The 18,863-nt window shown below is 64.6% G+C and overlaps 2 protein-coding genes across 3 annotated transcripts; one reads left to right on the top strand and one right to left on the bottom strand.

Moving 5' to 3' along the window:
* Positions 1-1,474: 1,474 nt before the first annotated feature.
* On the bottom strand, positions 1,475-8,000 carry GCK (glucokinase). The gene is made up of 10 exons (XM_064472858.1): positions 7,841-8,000; positions 5,094-5,256; positions 4,798-4,952; positions 4,459-4,578; positions 4,273-4,368; positions 3,936-4,035; positions 2,931-3,114; positions 2,479-2,634; positions 1,881-2,114; positions 1,475-1,783 (listed from the first exon to the last, which is right to left on the bottom strand). The coding sequence occupies exons 1-10, from the start codon at positions 7,883-7,885 to the stop codon at positions 1,639-1,641; spliced, it is 1,398 nt and encodes a 465-aa protein (XP_064328928.1). The 5' UTR covers positions 7,886-8,000; the 3' UTR covers positions 1,475-1,638.
* A 1,749-nt stretch (positions 8,001-9,749) lies between these two features.
* YKT6 (YKT6 v-SNARE homolog) lies at positions 9,750-18,144 on the top strand. Of its 2 annotated transcripts, XM_064472859.1 has the most exons (8): positions 9,750-9,858; positions 10,332-10,453; positions 14,139-14,221; positions 14,987-15,087; positions 15,651-15,755; positions 15,919-15,984; positions 16,460-16,561; positions 17,030-18,144. In XM_064472859.1, the coding sequence occupies exons 2-8, from the start codon at positions 10,350-10,352 to the stop codon at positions 17,063-17,065; spliced, it is 597 nt and encodes a 198-aa protein (XP_064328929.1). In that variant the 5' UTR covers positions 9,750-9,858; positions 10,332-10,349; the 3' UTR covers positions 17,066-18,144. The 2 variants fall into 2 exon arrangements, with proteins under 2 accessions (XP_064328929.1, XP_064328930.1); XM_064472860.1 differs by lacking the exons at positions 9,750-9,858; positions 10,332-10,453 and adding an exon at positions 11,128-13,667.
* Positions 18,145-18,863: the final 719 nt, after the last annotated feature.

Below are 18,863 nucleotides of genomic sequence, written 5' to 3'. Positions count from 1 at the left end.
TCCAATGGGCTGGAGGGATCCTGGCGCTGCTGGGGGCTTCAGGGGTGGCACCGTGGGGTATGGCCCCAGCCCTGGGGTGACCCAGACCCCAGGGACGCCCCCGCCCCCGAAGCCCCCTCCCCCCCCCAGTGTCGTGTCCCCACACCCCGGGTGACCCCGCAATTTGGGGTGGCCCCAAAACCCCACGGTAGCCCCAGACCGGCACGGTGACACTCCCCCCGTGGTGACACCAAACCCCGGGGTGGCCCCAGCCCCCCAGGATGGCCGGTACTGTGGGGTGGCCCCGCGCCCCCAGGGTGGCCCCACAGCCCCAGGGCTGGCTCCAACAGCCTGGGAGGGTCCCAGAACTGGGGTGCCCTGGACCCCCAGAGGGACCCCAACACCCTGGGGTGCCCCCAGACAGACCCCAACACCTTGGTGTGCCCCAGGAGGACACCAACTCCCTGGGGTGCTTGTGCACACCCAGAGGGACCCCAAAACCTTGGGGTGCCCCCAGACCCCTCAGGACCCCAGCACCCTGGGGTGCCCCTAACTGCCAAAGGGACCCCAATACAGCAGAGTGCCCCAGAGGGACCCCAACACCCCAAGGTGCCCCAGATTCCCAAGGGGGACCCCCATGCCCTGGGGTGCCCCAGAGACCTAGAGGGTCCCCAACACCCTGCCCTGGACCCTCTGGGGACCCCAACACCCTGGGGTGCCCCAAACCTTCAGGGCCATCCAAATCCCTGGGATATCCCCACACCCCCAGAGGGACCCCAACACCCAGGGGTGCCCCCAAACAGACCCCAACACCTTGGGGTGCCACAGGAGGACACCGACTTTGTGCCAACGCCACCAGGCTGTGCCGGACATGCACCAGGCCGGGCCCCCGCCTGCCACCGGAGCGGGGGGACACACTATTTTTGGCTGCTGGGGAGGGGGCCAAGCCACGGCACGTGTTTGGGGTGGGCTGGGACCCGCTGGGTTTTGGGGTCCTGCTGCTGGCAGGAGCAGGATTTAGCCCCTGGTGGGGGTCTGTGCCCCCTTTTGTGGGGGTCAGCGCTGGAAGGGGGAGGCTGGGGTGCCCCTAGGCTCTGCCCCCCATCCTGTTCCCATTGTGGGGACAAGGCTGGAGGGGATCGCCGAAAATCGGTGCCCTGCTGCATCTGGCACAGCTCTGGTGCACCGCAGTCGGTCTCTGCACCCCTGGGGCTCACTGGCGGGGCTGGGCTAGCCCCCCCGACCCCCAAGTACCCCCCAACCAGCCCTTTATCTCTTGGCCAACACCTCTGTGGGGGCTTGACCCCAGCGAAGGGGCGGGGGGGGCACATGCGGGTCCCACTCCCTGCAGCTGGGTCCCCAGTGGGGAGGACACAGGGAGTCAGGGAGGCACAGGATGACCCCTGGCTGCCCCCCACGTGTAGGGCAGCCCCACGGTGGGGTCTCCCTGAGAGTACGAGGAACACAAGGGGCTCTTGCTCAAGCAGTCCCAGAGAAGTCCACACAAACCCCGTTTATTGGGGAGCTGGGAGGTGCCTTTGCTGGTGGCAAACCCCTTCCCACGTCTGTCTCTGCTCCTCGCAGAGCTCTGAGTGGGACCACCATCCTCCCAACCCCCCCGCCACCATCCTCATCCTCATCCTCCACCCGAGTCCTCTCTCACTGCCCCATCATGCAGGCCATTTTGCAGGCGACAGCTGAGATGAGCGCGGCCCCGCGCCCGCTGCCTTCCTCCGACTGGATGAAAGTGATGTCGCAGCCGGGCGTCAGCTGCCGAACCGTGGCGTGGAAGTGGTCCTTGAAGCTGCCGGAGGGGGAAAAGAACCAGGGTCAAAGCTTGGGGGATGTGGGAGGAGGAGGAAGGCGACCACGGTGGGAGCAAGGCTCCCAGGGATCCTCACCTGGGATGGAGCTTGTAGACAGAGCCGTCGACCCCCACGGTGATTTTGAGGGTCTCCTGGCTCCGGCTTTCCCGCATGCGGTTGATGACGCCGGCCAGCCCGGCCGAGCACATCTGGGCGGCGCGGGTGGAGACGCTCTCACAGACCATCCGCACGATGTCGCAGTCCGTCCCCGAGGGCAGCAGCTCAAAGGCCGTCAGGATGTTGTAGATCTGCTTGCGGTCGCCGGCATCGCTGGGACGGGGAGAGAGGGGTGCGTCGGTCAGGGGAGGGGGGAGACACTGGGACCCTGTGTGGGGCAGTTGTAGAGGGCTGCTGTGGGGTGATGGGACAGGGACCCCCACATGGGGCAGTTGTAAAGGGCTGGTGTGGGGTGACAGGACAGGGGACCTCAAGGTGGGACATTCAGAGCGGGTTGTTGTGGGGTGACGGGACAGGGGACCCCAATATGGGACAGCCTGGTGTGGGGTGACAGGGCAGACACCCCAACACGCCTGGACCAGCGTGGGGTGACAGGATGGAAGACCCCAGTGCGGGGCAGCATAGCGGGCTGCTTTGGGGGTGCCGGCCCCCCTCCACGGCCCCGCCAGCCCCATACCTCTCGATCTGCGACATGAAGCGGGTCTCGAAGGTCCCACGGGTCTTGAGCTTCTCGGAGGCCTCCCCGTTGAAGAGCAGGTTCTCATCCACCAGCTTCAGCAGCACCAGCCGGACGATCTCCCCCATGTACTTCCCCCCGATGATCTTCTCGTAGCTGAGGGGGGACACAGGCGAGGGGGTGGCCGTCAGGGCCGGGATTTGGGGGGGCCACATCCCGCGGCACCCCTTCTTTCCTTCCCCCCCCCGCTTGCCGGACGCGTCCCTGTGCACAGGCACGGCGGCTGGAGCGAAGGACCCCTGCTTTGGGGGTACCTGTGATGAGTTGCTCCAGCCTCAGCCGAGCCCAGCATGGCGTGGGTGGGCAGGGGGAAGGAGAAGGGTGGGTGGAGGGGTCATGGCTGGGGATGGGTGGGGGATGCCCAGAGGAACTGGATCTCTCCTATTCCTTACAGTTGCTGACCGGGGTTAAGTGAGGTCTCGTCCACCACGCGGTCGTACTCCAGGAGGAACTCGTCCAGCTCCCCCGAGGCGCCAAAGGCCCCCCACTCCGTGTTGACGCACATCCGCCCCTCGTCGCCCTCCACCAGCTCCACGTTCTGCATCTCCTCCATGTAGCAGGCGTTGCAGCCCGTCCCTGCCAGCGGGAACCGGGGATGGGACCGCGTGGTGTTGGGGGCACACACACACGCCAGCGCTGACCCCCCAGCACCCGCGGCCCTCCCGCCCCGATGGCTGCACTGAGGGGCTGCGCTCGGAGCTGTACGTCCCCATCCCAGTGCGGATCGGGAAGCTCAGCCCTCGTGCTCCTTCCCCGCAGCCCCAGCCATCTGCTTGTCCCCAGTGGGTGCTGGGACGGCCACCGCGGGGTCCCAGGGGCTCTGGCTGCTGCATGGCCAGGGCAGCCCGGCCTCCGGAGGAGCGGATAAACAGCCCGGCACTGGCAGCGCGGTGTTTACCCAGGCCGAGGGGACGGCGCGAGCCGGAGTGAAAAGCCCAGATGGCTGCGTGGCTGATGGCACTAAAGATAGCGTGGGCCTGGGGGCGGCGGGGAAAAGAAGCCTGTGGGGTTCCTGCCCCATCCCCACCTCCCGGGACCCCCGGCATGGCTAGCACCGGCTGCGTTCCGTGGTCCCCCCCATATGGTGAGATACCGGAGCCACCGGCAGCCTGGAGAAAGGATATCCCTCAGGGACAGACCTGTGCCGTGGGTGACTAGACCTGGAGACCACCCCCTTTCCACCCCGAAGGTGGCCCCATCACGGTGTCAGGGCCAGGCAATGCCATCCAGCATCCCAACCGCAGGAGACCTCAGCAGGGTGCTGCCGCCACCCCCCCATTCTCGGTGTCCCCCCAAAAAGGACGAGCCCCTGCTCGCAACAGGGGAGTGTGAGGGGGCCATGGGAGGGGTCCCGCCCCTTCCCTGCCGCATGTCCCTGCGGGAAGGGGCCATCTTACCCACAATCATCCCAACCTCGCACCGGTGATCTTCGTAGTAGCAGGAGATCATCGTGGCCACCGTGTCGTTCACCATTGCCACCACGTCCATCTCGAAGTCCTGGGGAGGGGAGAGGGACAATCGGGGTCTTGCCGGGAGTCCGGGCTGCCCCGCAGCAGGCGGGTCTGGGGGTGGGGGGGTCCCTGAGGGTGAGGATGTCACGCACACGTATGCGCACACACATGGAATGACCCTTCCCGGGGACATGCCAGGCTCCAGCAGGCAGGCAGGGACAGCCAGGGGTCCCGGGGTCTCCCCGCCGCTGCGATACCGGCATGAACCATATGATCATCTCACCCCTCGCCGTTTGATGGCATCTCTCAGGAGCCCAACCACGTTGTTCCCTTCTGCACCAGAGGCTTTGAAGCCCTTGGTCCAATTCAGGAGGATGCCCTGGAGCGAGGGTAAGACCAAAATGGGGCTGTGGGTGAAGCTGCATCATGGGGACCCCCAAGTCCTCCTGCTGCCCAGCCACCCCCTCACCTTGTCGATGTCCTCGTGCCGCACGGGGAAGGAGAAGGTGAAGCCCAGGGGCAGCTTTTTGTGCTTCATCTGGTGCTTGTCCAGGAAATCAGAGATGCACTCTGAGATGTAGTCGAAGAGCTGGAAAAGAGGAGGTCCAGCCTTTGCAGGGCGCTGTCCCCCATCCTCCCACTGCCCATGGCCCGACACCGTCCCCACCACGGGTCCCCTGAGTGTGGCCACCTCCCCGCCACCCCCGCCCTCTGAGAGCTGGAGGGACGAGGGATGTCCCCACCGAAACGTGGCGTGGAGTGCGCCTGTGCGGTGACGGGGACGGGATGCCCTGTGTGCCCAGCTCACCATTTCGGCCGTCCCCGTCATGGCATCCTCCGGGATGGAGTACATCTGGTGCTTCGTCTTCACCTTCCACTGCCCTTCCTCCCCCTCGCCCACTTTCACCAGCATCACACGGAAATTGGTGCCACCGAGGTCCAGTGACAGGAAATCTCCAACCTCTGCAAAGCCAGGGGGGATGCACAAAGTGACGGGCTCAGGGGGGCTCTTGGCCCCCCGCACTGAGCTCGGCCGAGGTCCGGGGAAGAGGCGATGCAGCAAAGGACCGGGAGCGATGTCCATCCAGCCCGGCAGCGCTGTACCTGAGCCCTCGGGAGTGGAGCGGACGTAGGTGGGCAGCATTTTGACGGAGGCTTCCTCATGTGTCTCCAGCTTTAGACCTCGGTCCATCTCTTTTTGCATCCGGTACATCACCTTCTTCAGGTCTTCCTCCTTCAGCCGGAACTCCGACAGGATCCGCTCCACCTGCAGTGGGACGGGGGATACAGGACCTGGGTGGCCTGAACCGCAGTAAATAACCCGAATTTTCCTCCCCCTCGCCCTGGTTTTCCCCATCAGCACACAGACATCCCAGAACACCTTATCCCATCCCTCTGCCATCCTGCCTCCAACCCAAAGGACATGGCGGTGAATCTGCAGGACCGGCAAAGCCGCTGCCAGCCCCAGAGCCTCTCCTGGCGCTGCCTGTGAGGCGCCCGCTGTTGGCACGGGGGGTCCCCGCGCTGCCTGTGCCTTCAGCCAGCTGATTTTCCACAAGCTCGGACAGTTGTGTTGAAGCCGGCGCCGTTCCAGGAGGGCCTGGACCAGTGACCTGGGATGTCCCATCCTGCCAAATCCCAGGGTCTGTCCCTGCAAGGAGTGCTTCCAGCGATGCCATTTAGGGGCTCAGCAGCTCCCTCCAAGGATGTGGGACCCCTCCACATCTGGGACGAGGATGCTGTGTTCTGGGTCCCCAGGGAGCCGTGAGCATCCCTTTCCCTGTGTCCCCCCGGCAACCACGGGTACCATTTTCCACCCATCAAACTCGGCACGCACGAGGGGCCGAGGGCAGGCGGGCGGGCGGCCAGGACCGCGGGCAGGATATAAAGAGTATTACTGGGAAATGCTCCCTTGCCTCGCTGCCAGGGAGAACTGCAGAGCCCACTCGAGGGAAGCGCAGGACCTGTATTTACCCTTTACGTAGCAACCCCGGGCTCCGCCAGCGGCACAGCCTCCATTAGCCACGGCACGTAATCGGGGGCAGGCAGCCCCAGGCTGTCAGATGGAGCCCGGGGGGGGGAGAGGGAGCGCTTGCTGCTCGGCCAGATGTAGCCAGCGGCATTAGAGGGCTCATTAGTCACTGGGATCCGGGCAAGCTTAAAATGCTCCTGCTTGCACTTTTGCCGGCAGACGGATGTTTTCCCCGAGGCTTCTGCTGTTTCCCGACGTGTTTCAGGGTGGGCGGCTCTGGGAAAGGCTTTGGGATGCAGTTTGGAGCATCCCGGCATGGGGAGAGCACGTCCCACCTCGGCTCAGCCAAACCTGCGGTCGCTCGCCCCGACCCCCTCCCAGTGCATCCCGATACATCACCCAGCCCCGAGCGCCGTTCCTCGGCCTCTGGCCCCCCTGAGTCGGGGCTGATCCCAAGTATCTCTTCGCCCAAAAAGCTCCTGCACCACAGAGCCCTCAGCCACCACCACGGCCGGGTGGGACCCCGGCACCCCGGCACCTCCCCAGCCATCCTGTCCGGTGCCAAAGGCCCCATTAACCCTGAACCCCCGCGGTGCTGTGAGACAAGATGCCAGGAGCCGTGGCTGCACCGCGGCAGATGCCACCATGCTGGGGGACACCGCCAGCCACCCCGAAAGGGGCTGGGGCAGCCCAACGCAGCGCCATGGTGAGGTTTGCTGCGACCCGGAGGGTGCTCGGCCCCAGGATGGTTGGACAGATCCTGCCAGGAAAAGCGTGGAGCTGGATTTGACTGTCTCGCCTGAGTCGTTGGCTGAAGGTGTTCGGTGCAAAGTCATCCTGCGGCACCGTTCGGCCAAATTTGCCGCACCAAGAGGGTCCCCATCCCCAGGCCAGCACCTGGGGGTGGCACCCAGGGGTCCGAGTTTTATTTCTCCAATGTTTTTTCCATCTCAGACACCGCATGTCCCGACTCATCCCTTCTCTCCCCTCTGAAATGAGGGGTTTGGCTCTTCCCCAGCGGGATTTGGCTTTTCCCAGGACACCAAAACCGGCTCTCGACTTCCCAAGGAAACCGTCTGCTCTGATGTATCCCACAAAGGGGGCGAAGCTGGAAGCTGCGCGGCCAGAGGCTGCGGTGGCCGGCGATGCCCAGCTCTGCCAGCCACGCACTCCTGCCCCCGGCACGTGCCACGTCCCCTCGGTGTCCCCTTGGACTCCCCCATCCACAGCAGGGAAGCATCTTGCTGTCCTCCCCCATGGCATGGCCCCATGAGCTCAGTCCATCTGGGGCAGCAGACGGGAGCAGCTGCCCCCGGACGACGCTTGGCCGGGGATGAGCTGGGTGCCATCCTGGGTGCCTCGGTGACAACGCGACGAGCAGCCAAAGGAGGTGTCGGGCTCCATCTCATCCCAGGGACAGCAGCCGCTTGGCCGGCGGCAAGGTGCCGGCGGCACTGCCTGGACGGCGGGAGCACCCCAGCCAGGCCGTGCGGTCCCGCAGATGCTCCGGGCTCCGTCCTGAGCCCTCGGTGCCGTGGGGACGGGGCACGGCCCGTGCCCTGCTGAGACTCAGCACACCAAAACACAGATCTCCAGCTTACGGCGCTGGGTCCCCTCCCTGGAGCATGCCGGGGGGTGACCTCAGGGTCAGGGACCCCCCTGGGTACGTCAGGGGTGACCCCAGGCTGCACTGCTTCACCCCTGGAGCCGACGTCCCACCTGCTGGCTGTCCTCCCCTCCTGGCTACCCCCATCCCCAAGGGGGACCTTGTCCAGCGGAGACACCTGCAGCGCCCGGCTGGCAGCCCCGGAGGACCTGCGCCGCTCCCCACACCCACCGGGGGCCCCCCACCCCAGGATCGCCCCGGCTCCAGCCTCACCTTCTCCTTCCTGCCGCTCTCCATCCTGGCTTGGTGATCCAGCATGGGGGCAGCCGTTGGGGCGGGGTGGGCTGCGGGCCGAGCTGTCCCCCCCGCGACCCCCGGGCACCCCGCCGCCGCGCCTGGCCGCGGGAGCGAGCCCCCCTCCCCGTCCCGGCAGTCGTCTGGCCGGCGCTGGGCTGTTCAGTCCCTCGCTCCGCCGGGGGATGCTCCACTTTTGCCGCTTTATCTCATCCGACTCACGACGGCACCCGCTGAGGGGGGGGTTCCAAGCTTCACCCCCCCCACCCCCCGGCCTCCAGACCCTCAAGCGGAGGGGCAGGGAGAGGGGCCCAGTGCCCCGGCGGGCTCAGCCCTCTCGCCCCACATCCTGGGGCCGCGGCCCTTCGCGCCGGCGGGACGCTCGTCGTACGCTCCCCGCTCGCTTCCTTTCACCAGTAAATTTATTTACCGGTGCGCCGGGTGGTTTTCAGCGTGGCGAGGGGTCGTGAGCCCACCCCGGTGGGTTTGTACAGCCAGCAGGGATGTCCCGGAGCGGCGGCTGGGCTTGGCCAGGACCCCTCCCCGCCGGGGGCCGCTGGCCCCGTCATGCGAAGCACCACGCCCCGGGCCACCCGTGTCCCCGCTCCAGTTGTCATATCAACGGCTCGATGTCCTGGCGGTGGTGGCAAGCACTCCACCGGATGGCTTAGCAACCCGGCACGCTCCCATGGAGACCGCGCCGGGCCTGGCAGCGGACGGCTCCATGACAAAGGTTACAGCGGCCCTGGTGAAGGACGAGGGTTGCCGGGAAGCGCTCCGTGGGATGGGAAAAGCTCCGGCAACGCCGGGACCGACGCCAGCCGCCTCAGCGGAGCACGGACGGCTGCTGGATTTGGGAGATGGGGACACGGCGATCCCTGCCGTATTTCTGGATCGGTGCCGTCTGTTGGGGGGCACCTGGGGAAATGCCGGCTTATGGGGGTCCTGCTGGGCGAGAGGTCACTCCCAGCCATGGGTGGACCCCCAAACCCCCTGGGTTTGGTCTGTGGCGGAGATGGAGCTGGGGAGGGTCCCCCTGGGAGCCTGGCTGGGCACTGGGGGGGCGGGCAGCCCCATGGGGGGAACGGGGGGAGCTCTGGGGAGGGCAGAGGGTTTGGGGGTGTTGCGGCAGGGCCTAGGTAAGGACAGGGTCACCCCACAGCACCTCGCCCCTGCCCTGCTCGTGGCCCCGTGCCGTGGGGGCTCCTGGGGGCAGGTGAGGGCTCTGGCACCCCTGCCCCGGCGATGGGTGTCCACCCGTGGGGACCCGGCCCTAACGAGGGGTCCTCACCCTACAGAGGGGGCCGAAACTCTCGAGGGGGGCACCCACACCTTGTCAGGGGACCCCCCCCTTATTGGGGAGAGGGCAGCCCCACAGAGGGGCCCCCACCCCACAGAGGGGTCCCACCCACGGGCCAACCAGCCCCACAGAGGGGTCTCCACGCCATAGGTGTGTCCCCACCCCACGGGGAAATGCCAGTCCCCCAGTGGGACCCCCACCTTGCGGAGACGCCCCACCGCCATGGGGAGATGCCACCCCTGGGGGGTCCCTGCCCCATGGGGAGAGGCCCACCCCACTGATGGAGCCCATGGGGGTCCCCCTCATGCAGGGACCGTCCTCCCCAGGCAGGGAACCCCCCCGAACCCCCCCCCTCTCGCGGGGACCCCCCTCCCCACGCAAAGAACGCCGGGATCGGGCGCCCCCCACCGGCGCTCCTCCGGAAGAAGCCCCGCCCCGTGGTGCCAGGACGGCGCTGATTGGCCGCCCGGCTGGGAGGCGGGCGGTGAGAGGGGTGGGCGGGGACAGAGGGAGAGACAGGCCCTTACTGGTCAAGAGGCTGAGGGGGCGGGGCGGAGGCAGCGCGTGCGCAGGGCGGGCGAGGCCCCGTGGCAGTTGCCCCAAGCTGGGGGCACTTCCGCTCGCGGCGGTTCTGCTTCCGGGTCGGGCTCCTTCGCCGTCGGCCGCCGCCTCTTCCCAGCGCGTTCCGGAGCTGCCGGTACCGGGGGTTGGTGGGGACTGGGTTGTACTGGGCGCCAGGAGCTGGGCTAGCTGGGTTGTACTGGGGCTGCGGACTGGGAGAGCTGGGTTATACCGGGGTGGGGACCGGGTTATACTGGGGCTGGGGACTGGCTTGGCTGGGTTAGACTGGGGTGAGGATTGGGTTATGCTCAGGGTCGGGGACTGGGTTACACTGGGGTGGGGGGCGGGGCTGGGTTGGCTGGGTTATACTGGGGGGGCTGGGCTAGCTGAGGGCAGGGGGATTGGAGCGGGGCGGGAGTCGCTCCCGGGGCCGTCGGGCTGGGAGGGAGGAGGGGACGGGGGGGTCCGGGGCACCCTGGGAAAGATGGAGGAGGGGTTGGGGCGTGGCCGGGGGAGCCCAGTGGTGGGGGGAGGGCTCTGGTTGAGGACCCGCCGCGTGGGGGGGTCGCCCCGGCCCCCCTCAGCCCCGGCCCCCCTCCCTCCGCATAGGACAGCGGAGCCGTCGCCATGAGGCTCTACAGCCTAAGTGTCCTTTACAAAGGAGACCCCAAAGTGCATTTACTGAAAGCTGCCTACGACGTCTCCACCTTCAACTTCTTCCAGAGGTCCAGGTGGGTGCTTGGGGCGAGGGGGGGATCTCCCCTAGGCGCTGCGAGGCTGGCATGTGGCTCGGGTGGGACCTCTGAGAGAGCAGGTAGAAGCTTTGGGGGTGTTTTCTTCCTGGTTCTGCCCCCGTGTCCCCGGGGATGCAGTGGTGACAGGCTTCTTGAGGGAACACAGAATGCCCTGAGCTGGAAGGGACCCACAAGGACCATCGAGCCCAGCTCCTGTCCCTGCACAGGACACCCCAAATTCACACCGTGTCTCTGAGGGCCGTGTCCAAGCGCTTCTTGGATATCACCAGGCTGGTGCCGTGATGCCTCCCTGGGGAGCCTGTTCCAGGGCTCTACCACCCTCTGGGGGAAGGACCTTCTCCTAATGCCCAGCCTAACCCTCCCCTGGCACATCCCCCTGCCATTCCCTCGGGGCCTGGCGTTGGTCACCAGAGAGCAGAGACCAGCCCTGCCCCTCCTCCTGCCCTCGGGAGGGGGCTGCAGAGCGCCATGAGGCTGCCCTCGGCCTCCTCTGCTCCAGCTGAACAAACCCAGGGACTTCAGCCACTCCTCGCACGGTTTCCCCTCTAAACCCTTCCCCAGCTCCGTGGCCCCCTCGGGACACTCTCCAGTAGCTTTATACCCTCAGTGTCCTGCGGCGCCCAACGCTGCCCACAGCGCTCGGGGTGAGGCCGCCCCAGCGCGGGGCAGAGCGGGACAATCCCCCCCCTCGCCCGGCTGCGATGCGGGGCTCGATGCCCCCCAGGGCACGGTTGGCCCTCGCGGCTGCCAGGGCACAATGTTGGCTTGTGTTCAGCTTGCCAGCGACCAGAACCCCCAGCTCCCTGTGCAGAGCTGCTCCCCTGTACTGCCAGGGCTGCCATGCCTCAGGGGCAAAACCTGGCACTTGCCCGCGTTCAGCTCCATACGGTTGGTGGTTGCCCAGCACTCCGGCCTGTCCTTATCCCTCTGCAGGGCCTCTCTGCCCTCGGGAGTGTCAACAGCTCCTCCTAGTTTTGTGTCATCAGCAAACTTAATTAGTATTCATTATAGGTGGGATAAACCCACTGGAGCCGCTCCCCTGGGGAGCTGCGACCCTGCATGCAGGGGTCAGCGCTCCAAAACCCACTCTAAGCCATTTTTCAGCCTCAGGAAAAGAGTGAAACCTTGTTTCCCGAAAGAGCTGCCCAGGGCCAGGAGCAAAAGGTCAAGTTTGACTTGGTCAATCATCTGCCGGAGCAGAGCAATAAAATCGGGGTGCCAGGGAACACCCCACGTGCTCGGGTCAGCTCTTCCACCTCCAGCGAGTGCCTAAACCTGGGAGTCACGGTGGCTCCTGGGGTGTGCAAGGTGTGTGGGCGGAGGCTTCTCCTTGAGTCAGGCTAACAAGGCTCGCCTGACACCTCCGGTTTCTTTTTATTTACATGTTTGGTCTAATCTTAAACTTTTCCCTGCCCACAAAGCTCTGCTCGGGTTATTCTGACGGCTTCAGGTTTAGCCCTGATTGCCAGTCTGGGTGTCCCGCTGCCCGCTCCGTGCACGCGGAGAGGTTGCAGAGCTCTCTCGGCGGCTGCCCTTGAGCTCGCATCTGAGGGGGGGCTCCCAAAAGCCTCTAAATGTGGTAAAATAAAGCAGGTGTCTGTTGGGAAAGAGCTTGTTTCCCGGCTCCTGGCTCCAGACGATAAAAGCCTTAGGAAATACTCACCTACGGGACTCGAATTTTCCATGCCCTGTCCCTGCCAAGATTTTATGGAGCCTCGAGTACATTTGGTTCTGCAATTCCAATGATAAAGGGAAAATAATGAAGTAAGATTGTCTTAAAAAATACTCTTTTAGCCAAATATGCGAGAGGGATGCAGGAGCTGTGCCAGCGCTGCCAACGCAGGCGCTCGGCGATGGATTGTGGCGGGTGAAGTAATCTCTTCAAAACCCAGATTGGTTCGTAGTCGCAGCTCTTGGTTTGACAAATCCCAAGAATATTGCCTGCATGGTTTTGCTGTCGGCTACGGCCGAAAGAGCTGCTTCCCCGGCAGCTGCCTCTTCCTTTTCTTAAAAACGTCATGGCTTTTTGGGAACGGCGACGTCTTTTAGGGAGGGTGGGGGGTGTCTGCGCTCCTCAGTCTTGCAGCTTTTCTCTGGTGGCTGATCCTTGTCTGGTTCCCCCGTCGTGCTCGGAGGGGCTGCTTGTGCCTTGGCACCTGTGAGACCGTGGCCTAGGTGTGATATTTAAGGTGTGACTAACTTAAGCTTGGCTTAAAAAGTGCTGTGTGTATGTTTTTTGAGGCTGTGGAGTTGGGTTTGGGGTTTGAAGCTGGGATCGAGGCAGCTGTGGATCCTGGGAGCCATGAGGTCCCGCTAGGCAGGGGGCCGGGGCCGGCCCGGCCGTGCCAGTGTGGGGCACCCGCCACCAAACGTCCACCGCATGATTTGGGAGGCTCAGAAACACGGCGTGAGGGAGCAGTCTTTGGTGGCCGATTCCTCCAGGGGGCTGGCGGCAGATCTCCCAGGCCAGGAGGGACGAGTCCGTCCTCTGTTTCTGCTGACGTCTGATGTTAAGAAACCTTTGGGCCAGCTTTTTTCCCCTGCAGCTCCTGGAAACTTGACGGTTCGGGGTCTCGGAGGAGCCAGCGTCTGATCACGTGGCGCTTGGGCTGGGAGAGGTGCAAGAACCCCTAAGGGATACATAAACTGTGAGAGGCAAATCCTGGTCCTGGAGTCGCTTCCAGCGGTGGAAGGCGGCGAGGGAGACTGCGGTCTGTGCTGTGCCGGTGGCTGTGTTCGGTGACGTTTCCTTGGCGTCATGTGAAGCTCCCGAGTGGGAGCTGTCGGTGTGGGGGGGGCTGTTTGAGCAAACTCTGTAATCTGAGCCCTGAACGGAATCCCAGGTTTCCGTTCCTGGGATTTCCCAGCCGAAGTGAGGAATTTGTTGCCTTGTGTTCGTTAATCCCGGTGTGTGTTGGGACCAGATTTATTTTGCACTTGCTCGTGACTTTTGGCCTCTTTTGCTGTGGGGTGAAGAAGAGGGTTGGTGTGAGAAGCCTGTTCGGCAGGGCTTGAGTGTGGGCTCGGGAATGTTATCCAGGCTTAGAGTGAGTTTGACTTAAGGACGTTCCTCAACTTAGATCAAACCAGTAGGTAGGAGAGGTGTGTTTGCAGGTCGAACGGCTTCCCCAGCTCACCGGTGCCTTGCGTGGGTTTCGGGAAGGGCCCCAAGCATGGGATAGAAGCTCAGGTGAGGGCAGGGGCCGGGGCACTGCTGCAGCCCCTCGCTGCACGTGAGCGGGGTGTGGCTGCTCGTTGGGCTTCAGCCGGGCAGATCGTGGTTCAGCGGTGTTTTACTTTCTGCTAAATCACCAAAAAACTAAGTTCAGCCCAAGGATGTAAGTCCCCTGCTGCAGCCGGTGGGATGCGGTTGCTCCCCTGGGCCCGGCAAAAGTGGAGGTGTTCGGGTGGCGGCTGCAGCTCTGCGTAGGTGCAGGGTCTGGTCTTTTCCCCAAGGAAAACACATGGCTCGACCACGTCCCCACTACCCAGACGTGGTGGTGGGGTCACGGGGGAAGGGTTTCAGTCCACCCAAAATGCCGGGGGCCTGTGGGACAGACATCTCCCCTGCTGTTGCTACGCCGGCACCTCCGGGCTGCAGACAGGGGCTGCAGACCCGCGCCCCTGCGCAGACCCGAGTGCCGACGCTTTGTGTTTGCAGTGTGCAGGAATTCATGACCTTCACGAGCCAGCTGATCGTGGAGCGCTCGGAGCTGGGCAGCAGAGCCTCCGTCAAGGAGCAAGGTAAGAGGATAACCTGGGGTCAGCACGTGCAGCTGCACGTGCTTTGCTCCTTGTCCACTTATGATAAAAAAACGAGGGCTCAAAACAGCGTCCAGGTGAGTAACGCTGAGGTGGCTGAGCCGGGCAGGAGCCCAGCCCGCCCCGCGAGAGAGGTTACAGGGAGAACAGGGACCTGCCCGACAGCCAGCTCCTGCCTTTGAGCTTCGTCACTCTCCTTGCCACCCTTGGGACACCCGCAGGCGATTCCCCGAGGGGCGGCTGTGCCGGCGCAGCCTCTGTCCCCTCTCCTCGAGCTCTGCCGTGTGCGTCCCAGCTCTGTACCCCAGTCTCTGGCCTCATCTCCTTTCTTCCCGCCCCGCTCCACGTGCCTTCCGAACCCCGAGACGTGCAGGGTGTGGCCTGGAGTTGGCCTCTTTAATGACACTCCAGGCTTGTGACGAGTTGTTATTTATTAAAATCAGGCTGAGCGCTTCCCCCTCTAGTTCTTGTTTTACGTGGATCATACCTGCTGCCCTGGAAAGTTGGCGTTGTGTCCCGCACCACGTGGCCGGGCTGCAGTAACCTGCTGGAGCACGATCTGGGGCTGATTTTGATCCTCTCTTGAGCCCTTTCCAATGAAATCATGTGAAATGCAGTGGCTGAATGAAACCTTTCAGTGCAATTCGTGGCTTGTGGAGGAGCTTTTAGGGCCGGGCGGGAGGTGGCGGGTGCTGGGGAAGGCTCTGGACCTTCCCGCTGCCTCCCTGACGCAAATTCTCTGCCCAGAGTACCTCTGCCACGTGTATGTCCGGAACGACGGGCTGGCCGGAGTGGTGATTGCAGATAATGAGTATCCACAGCGGGTTTGCTTCACCTTGCTGGACAAGGTGAGCATGTGGGCCGGGAGCAGCTCCAGAGGCGACAGGCTGCTCGGGGGAGCTCCTCCAGATCTCGTCCTCACGCTGCAATGAGGAAATGACCCTCCTGCTCGTTAGCTGGGGGGCATCTGAGCTGAGCTGGGCAGGATCCAACCAGCCCAAAGACTTCCAGGCTGTGACAGTGACTCGGCTTTGCCCGCTGGGACTTAGTCGCGCCTCCACTCTGCTGCCAGCCCAGGCGTTGGCCCTGCAAACACTCCGTCCTCCCTGTCTGGCTTGGGTTTTATGTGGGAAAACTGGTGGCGCTCCCGGCGTTGCCAAAAAACGGTGGCGATGTGTCTGGCTGCCCCGGCAGGGCAGGAGGGTCAGTCAGGGATGGCTGCCCCTACCTGCCGTGGGCACCACTCTGTCGATTGTTTGCTGAGGAAGTTGGTTTCTGTCTCTTCCCCCGGTTTGTTCAAAAGGGAACAAGGAAGAGAAAATTCTCCTTTTTTGAGGAGAACATCCCCCCTGACAGCCGCGGCCCTGCAGGCAGAACCACCAGGCAGTAACTGCCCCCATCCTTGCCACAGGTGCTGGATGAATTCTCCAGGCAGGTCAGCAAAATGGACTGGCCTTCGGGATCCCCAGCGACAATCAGCTACGCAGCCTTGGACGGGTACCTCAGTAAATACCAGGTACGGCCCCTCTGAGACGCTCCCCACGGCCCCCGGCTCTGCAGGCGGACGCGTGGGCAGTGCCCCGGCACATGCCGGGACGCTGATGCTGCGGGGCCGTGGCCCTGGGGATTGCTGGCATCCCCGCCGCGGCGGTGCTGACGCCGTGTTGTTTCTCTCCAAGAACCCTCGCGATGCCGACCCGATGACCAGAGTGCAGGCAGAGCTGGACGAGACCAAAATCATCCTGGTGAGGAGGATGCTGGGCCTGCGGCCAGGCCGCTCCAGCTGGGGACGTTCCTGGGGCTGTGAGGGTGCCCTTCCGGGGTGACAGGGCCATCCTGCCTTCTCCGTTCCCCCGGCGACGTTCCTGGGGCTGTGGGAGCCTCCTCTCCAGCCCCTCGGGGCTGGCTCAGCGCAAGCGCAGGGGCGCTGACCCCCTCTGTGTCCCTCCTCCAAACCCCGGTCCCTTCCCTGCGCGGTGTCACGTCCTTGCTTCCTGCTTTATTCGACCCACGTGTGCTGCCGCGTTCACCGGGGGCTCTTCTCCTCTCAGTCACTGTGACCTTCCCGTCTTTATGGGGGCTGGGATTGCTCCTGTCTGTGCAGCGGAGCCAGGGGGCTGTGGGAAGGTAGAGGTAGCAACGCGGTGGCACCTCCTTCTGCTTGGGGCTGGGGAGAGAGCAGGGGGGGCCCGGGCCGTCAGCACTTGATTCTGTCGGCAGCACAACACCATGGAGTCGCTGTTGGAGCGCGGGGAGAAGCTGGACGACTTGGTCTCCAAATCGGAGGTGCTCGGGGCACAGTCCAAAGCCTTCTACAAAACTGTGAGTGCAGCTTTTCATCCCAGTGGAGGGTCCATCCCCCTCCCTGAGGAGCCAGGGATGGGCTGGGGAAGGGCAGAATAAACCCCTGGGGCAGAGATGAGGGTGCCAGGCAGGGATCACCCTCCGCTGGCACAGCTGCTTTGGACCCGGAGGGAGCTCAGCTGCCCCAACCCCGGCCGTGGAGCTCCGCAGCCCCGCGCTCAGGCCCTTCCTTGCCCTGGGGCTGGCGGGGGGTGATGCCCATCCCGGCGGCCGTGGCTCCTGGCGTGGGCTGCGGCTGAGGGGCTCAGCGCTGTGCCACAAGCCTTCGGCGCGGGGGCGGAGGGCGTTTGCCATCGTGGCGAGCTGTGAGGGCTGTGACCGTGCCGGCTTCCTCTGGCGGGGGGAGGGCTGGGCAGGCTCTGGGTGCCCCTTGGCCCTCGGGGGGCTGCAGCGGGGCATCACTGCCCGTTTTCCATCTCTTCCCAGGCACGAAAGCAGAACTCGTGCTGTGACATCATGTGATGCGGAGCCCGGGGTCTCCTGCTCGGGACCACCAGGCCTTCGCTCCCCTTCGGACCTCGACCGCACCCAGGACAGAAAGCGAACCCCGGGGGGGTTCCCGGGCCTGGGCAGCGCTGCGGCGGCCGGGCGTCCTTGGCACCACGGACTTTATTTCTTCACCTCGAGGGGCTGCCAAGGCCGGTGTCGGGCCGGCGCCCGTGGGGTGGGGGGAGCGCCGGACCCCCGCTGCCCTCGCTTTTCCCGAGGGCACCTTGGACCAGGGGGTGCCCGGCCGCCCCCCTCCCCTGCCTTTACGCCTGTAACACTAACCAGCGCCTCAGCGTCCCGGCACTGCCGGCCCTGGGGCGTCGGGGAGAGAGGAGCCGGGGCGCCCTGCTGCCATGCCCTGGGCTGCTTGGGGGAACTGCGGGTGGGTCTTCTATGTGTTTGTGTCCTAAGAGTGATCTTGGAGGGGGTGGGAGAGGGGTGGGAAGGGAGGAAGGGGCGCTTTCCCCTGGTGGGGGGGTGCTCGCCACCGGGTTATCACCCGCTATCCCACTGGGTAGCTTTTCCCAGTGCCAGTGAACTGGAAGCTGTTGCCCCCCAGCCCCAGGGAAAAGGGTGATGGGGAGGGCGGGTTGCCTCTGGGCCCCTTCCCTTGCTTTGGCGGTGGTGTGGGAAAGAGCTGAGCTGGGACTAGGGTGGCTTGGGCAGCCTGGGGGGGCCCCCCCATCCCCCTGGGTGCGTCTGAGCCCCCCTGTTTGACAGCTGCTGGGGCAGGGGAGCGGGAAGCCAGGGCTGGAAACCAGCCCCAGTGCTCAGGGCCCTTGAGCTAGCAGGAGGGGAGTGGGGCTGAGGGGCAGGCAGGGGGGGCTCGCCTGGCTTCCCTGTGGCTCGGAGCCCCCCCTCCCCTGCTCCTGTCAGCCTGGGGGGGGGGCTCAGCGCCTGCTGGGTGCCCAGCAGCCCTCCTCTTCCTCCTCTGGAAGAGAAAAAAAACCTTTTGCTTGAGATTGTGTTGTGGTCGGTGTTGCCTGTCGTTTCCGTGCCGCCGGCCACACCAGCCGAGCGGGGATAAAGTTGTCTTTGGCAGTTGTAGCCTGGCTTGGCCTCTCTCTGCGGCTTCGTGGGGTGGGAGTCGGGCGGCCACGGGCCACCCCCGTGGGCGGCCGGTGCCGACGCAGCCGCTCGGCCCTCTCCCTCCAGCTATTATATTTCTGGTCAGTTGTTTTTCCTCATAATTTATTTGCAGTTTTCCCGAGACAAAAACGAAATCAGAGTCATCTTTTACACTTACAAGGCTCAGAAAGAAAAGACGGAGGGGTGGGGGGTAGGGATACGCCGGGGGGGGCGGGGGGGAAGGGGCAGGATGGAAAAAGAATGAGAGAAAAAGGGAGAAGAGAAAAATTTGGCAACGATCCACCAGCATTCATGGGACAGTAACAGCTCAGCTCAGCTCCTCGACATACAGCGTTAGCGCCCGAGGTTTGCTCCCGCGCAAAGGGCATGCAGGAAAAGAAAAATAATTTAAAAAAAAAAAAAAAATCCCCCAGCCCCCCCGCACCTCCCCCCGCACCCCCCCAGCCAAAACCAGCCCCCAGCAACACACGGCCCCTCCGGAGATGGAGGAAGGGGAAACCCCGGGGAAAACGCGTGGCCGAGCACAAGGGTGCCTGGAGCGGGGTGATGCTCCCCCGGGACGGGGAGTCGGGGGGAGACGGGGTCTCCCCAAGCACTGGCCAGGGGGAAGGGGTGCAGGAGGGGAGTAAACACCCTTGGCCAGAGCCAGGGGGGAGTGGCAGGGGGGACCCCCGGCACCCGG

This window comes from Phalacrocorax carbo, chromosome 24, assembly GCF_963921805.1.
Source record: "Phalacrocorax carbo chromosome 24, bPhaCar2.1, whole genome shotgun sequence".
In the NCBI taxonomy this organism is placed as follows: Eukaryota; Metazoa; Chordata; class Aves; order Suliformes; family Phalacrocoracidae; genus Phalacrocorax; species Phalacrocorax carbo.
Note: the sequence above shows the minus strand (reverse complement) of the source record. Positions and strands in the feature narration are given on the sequence as shown.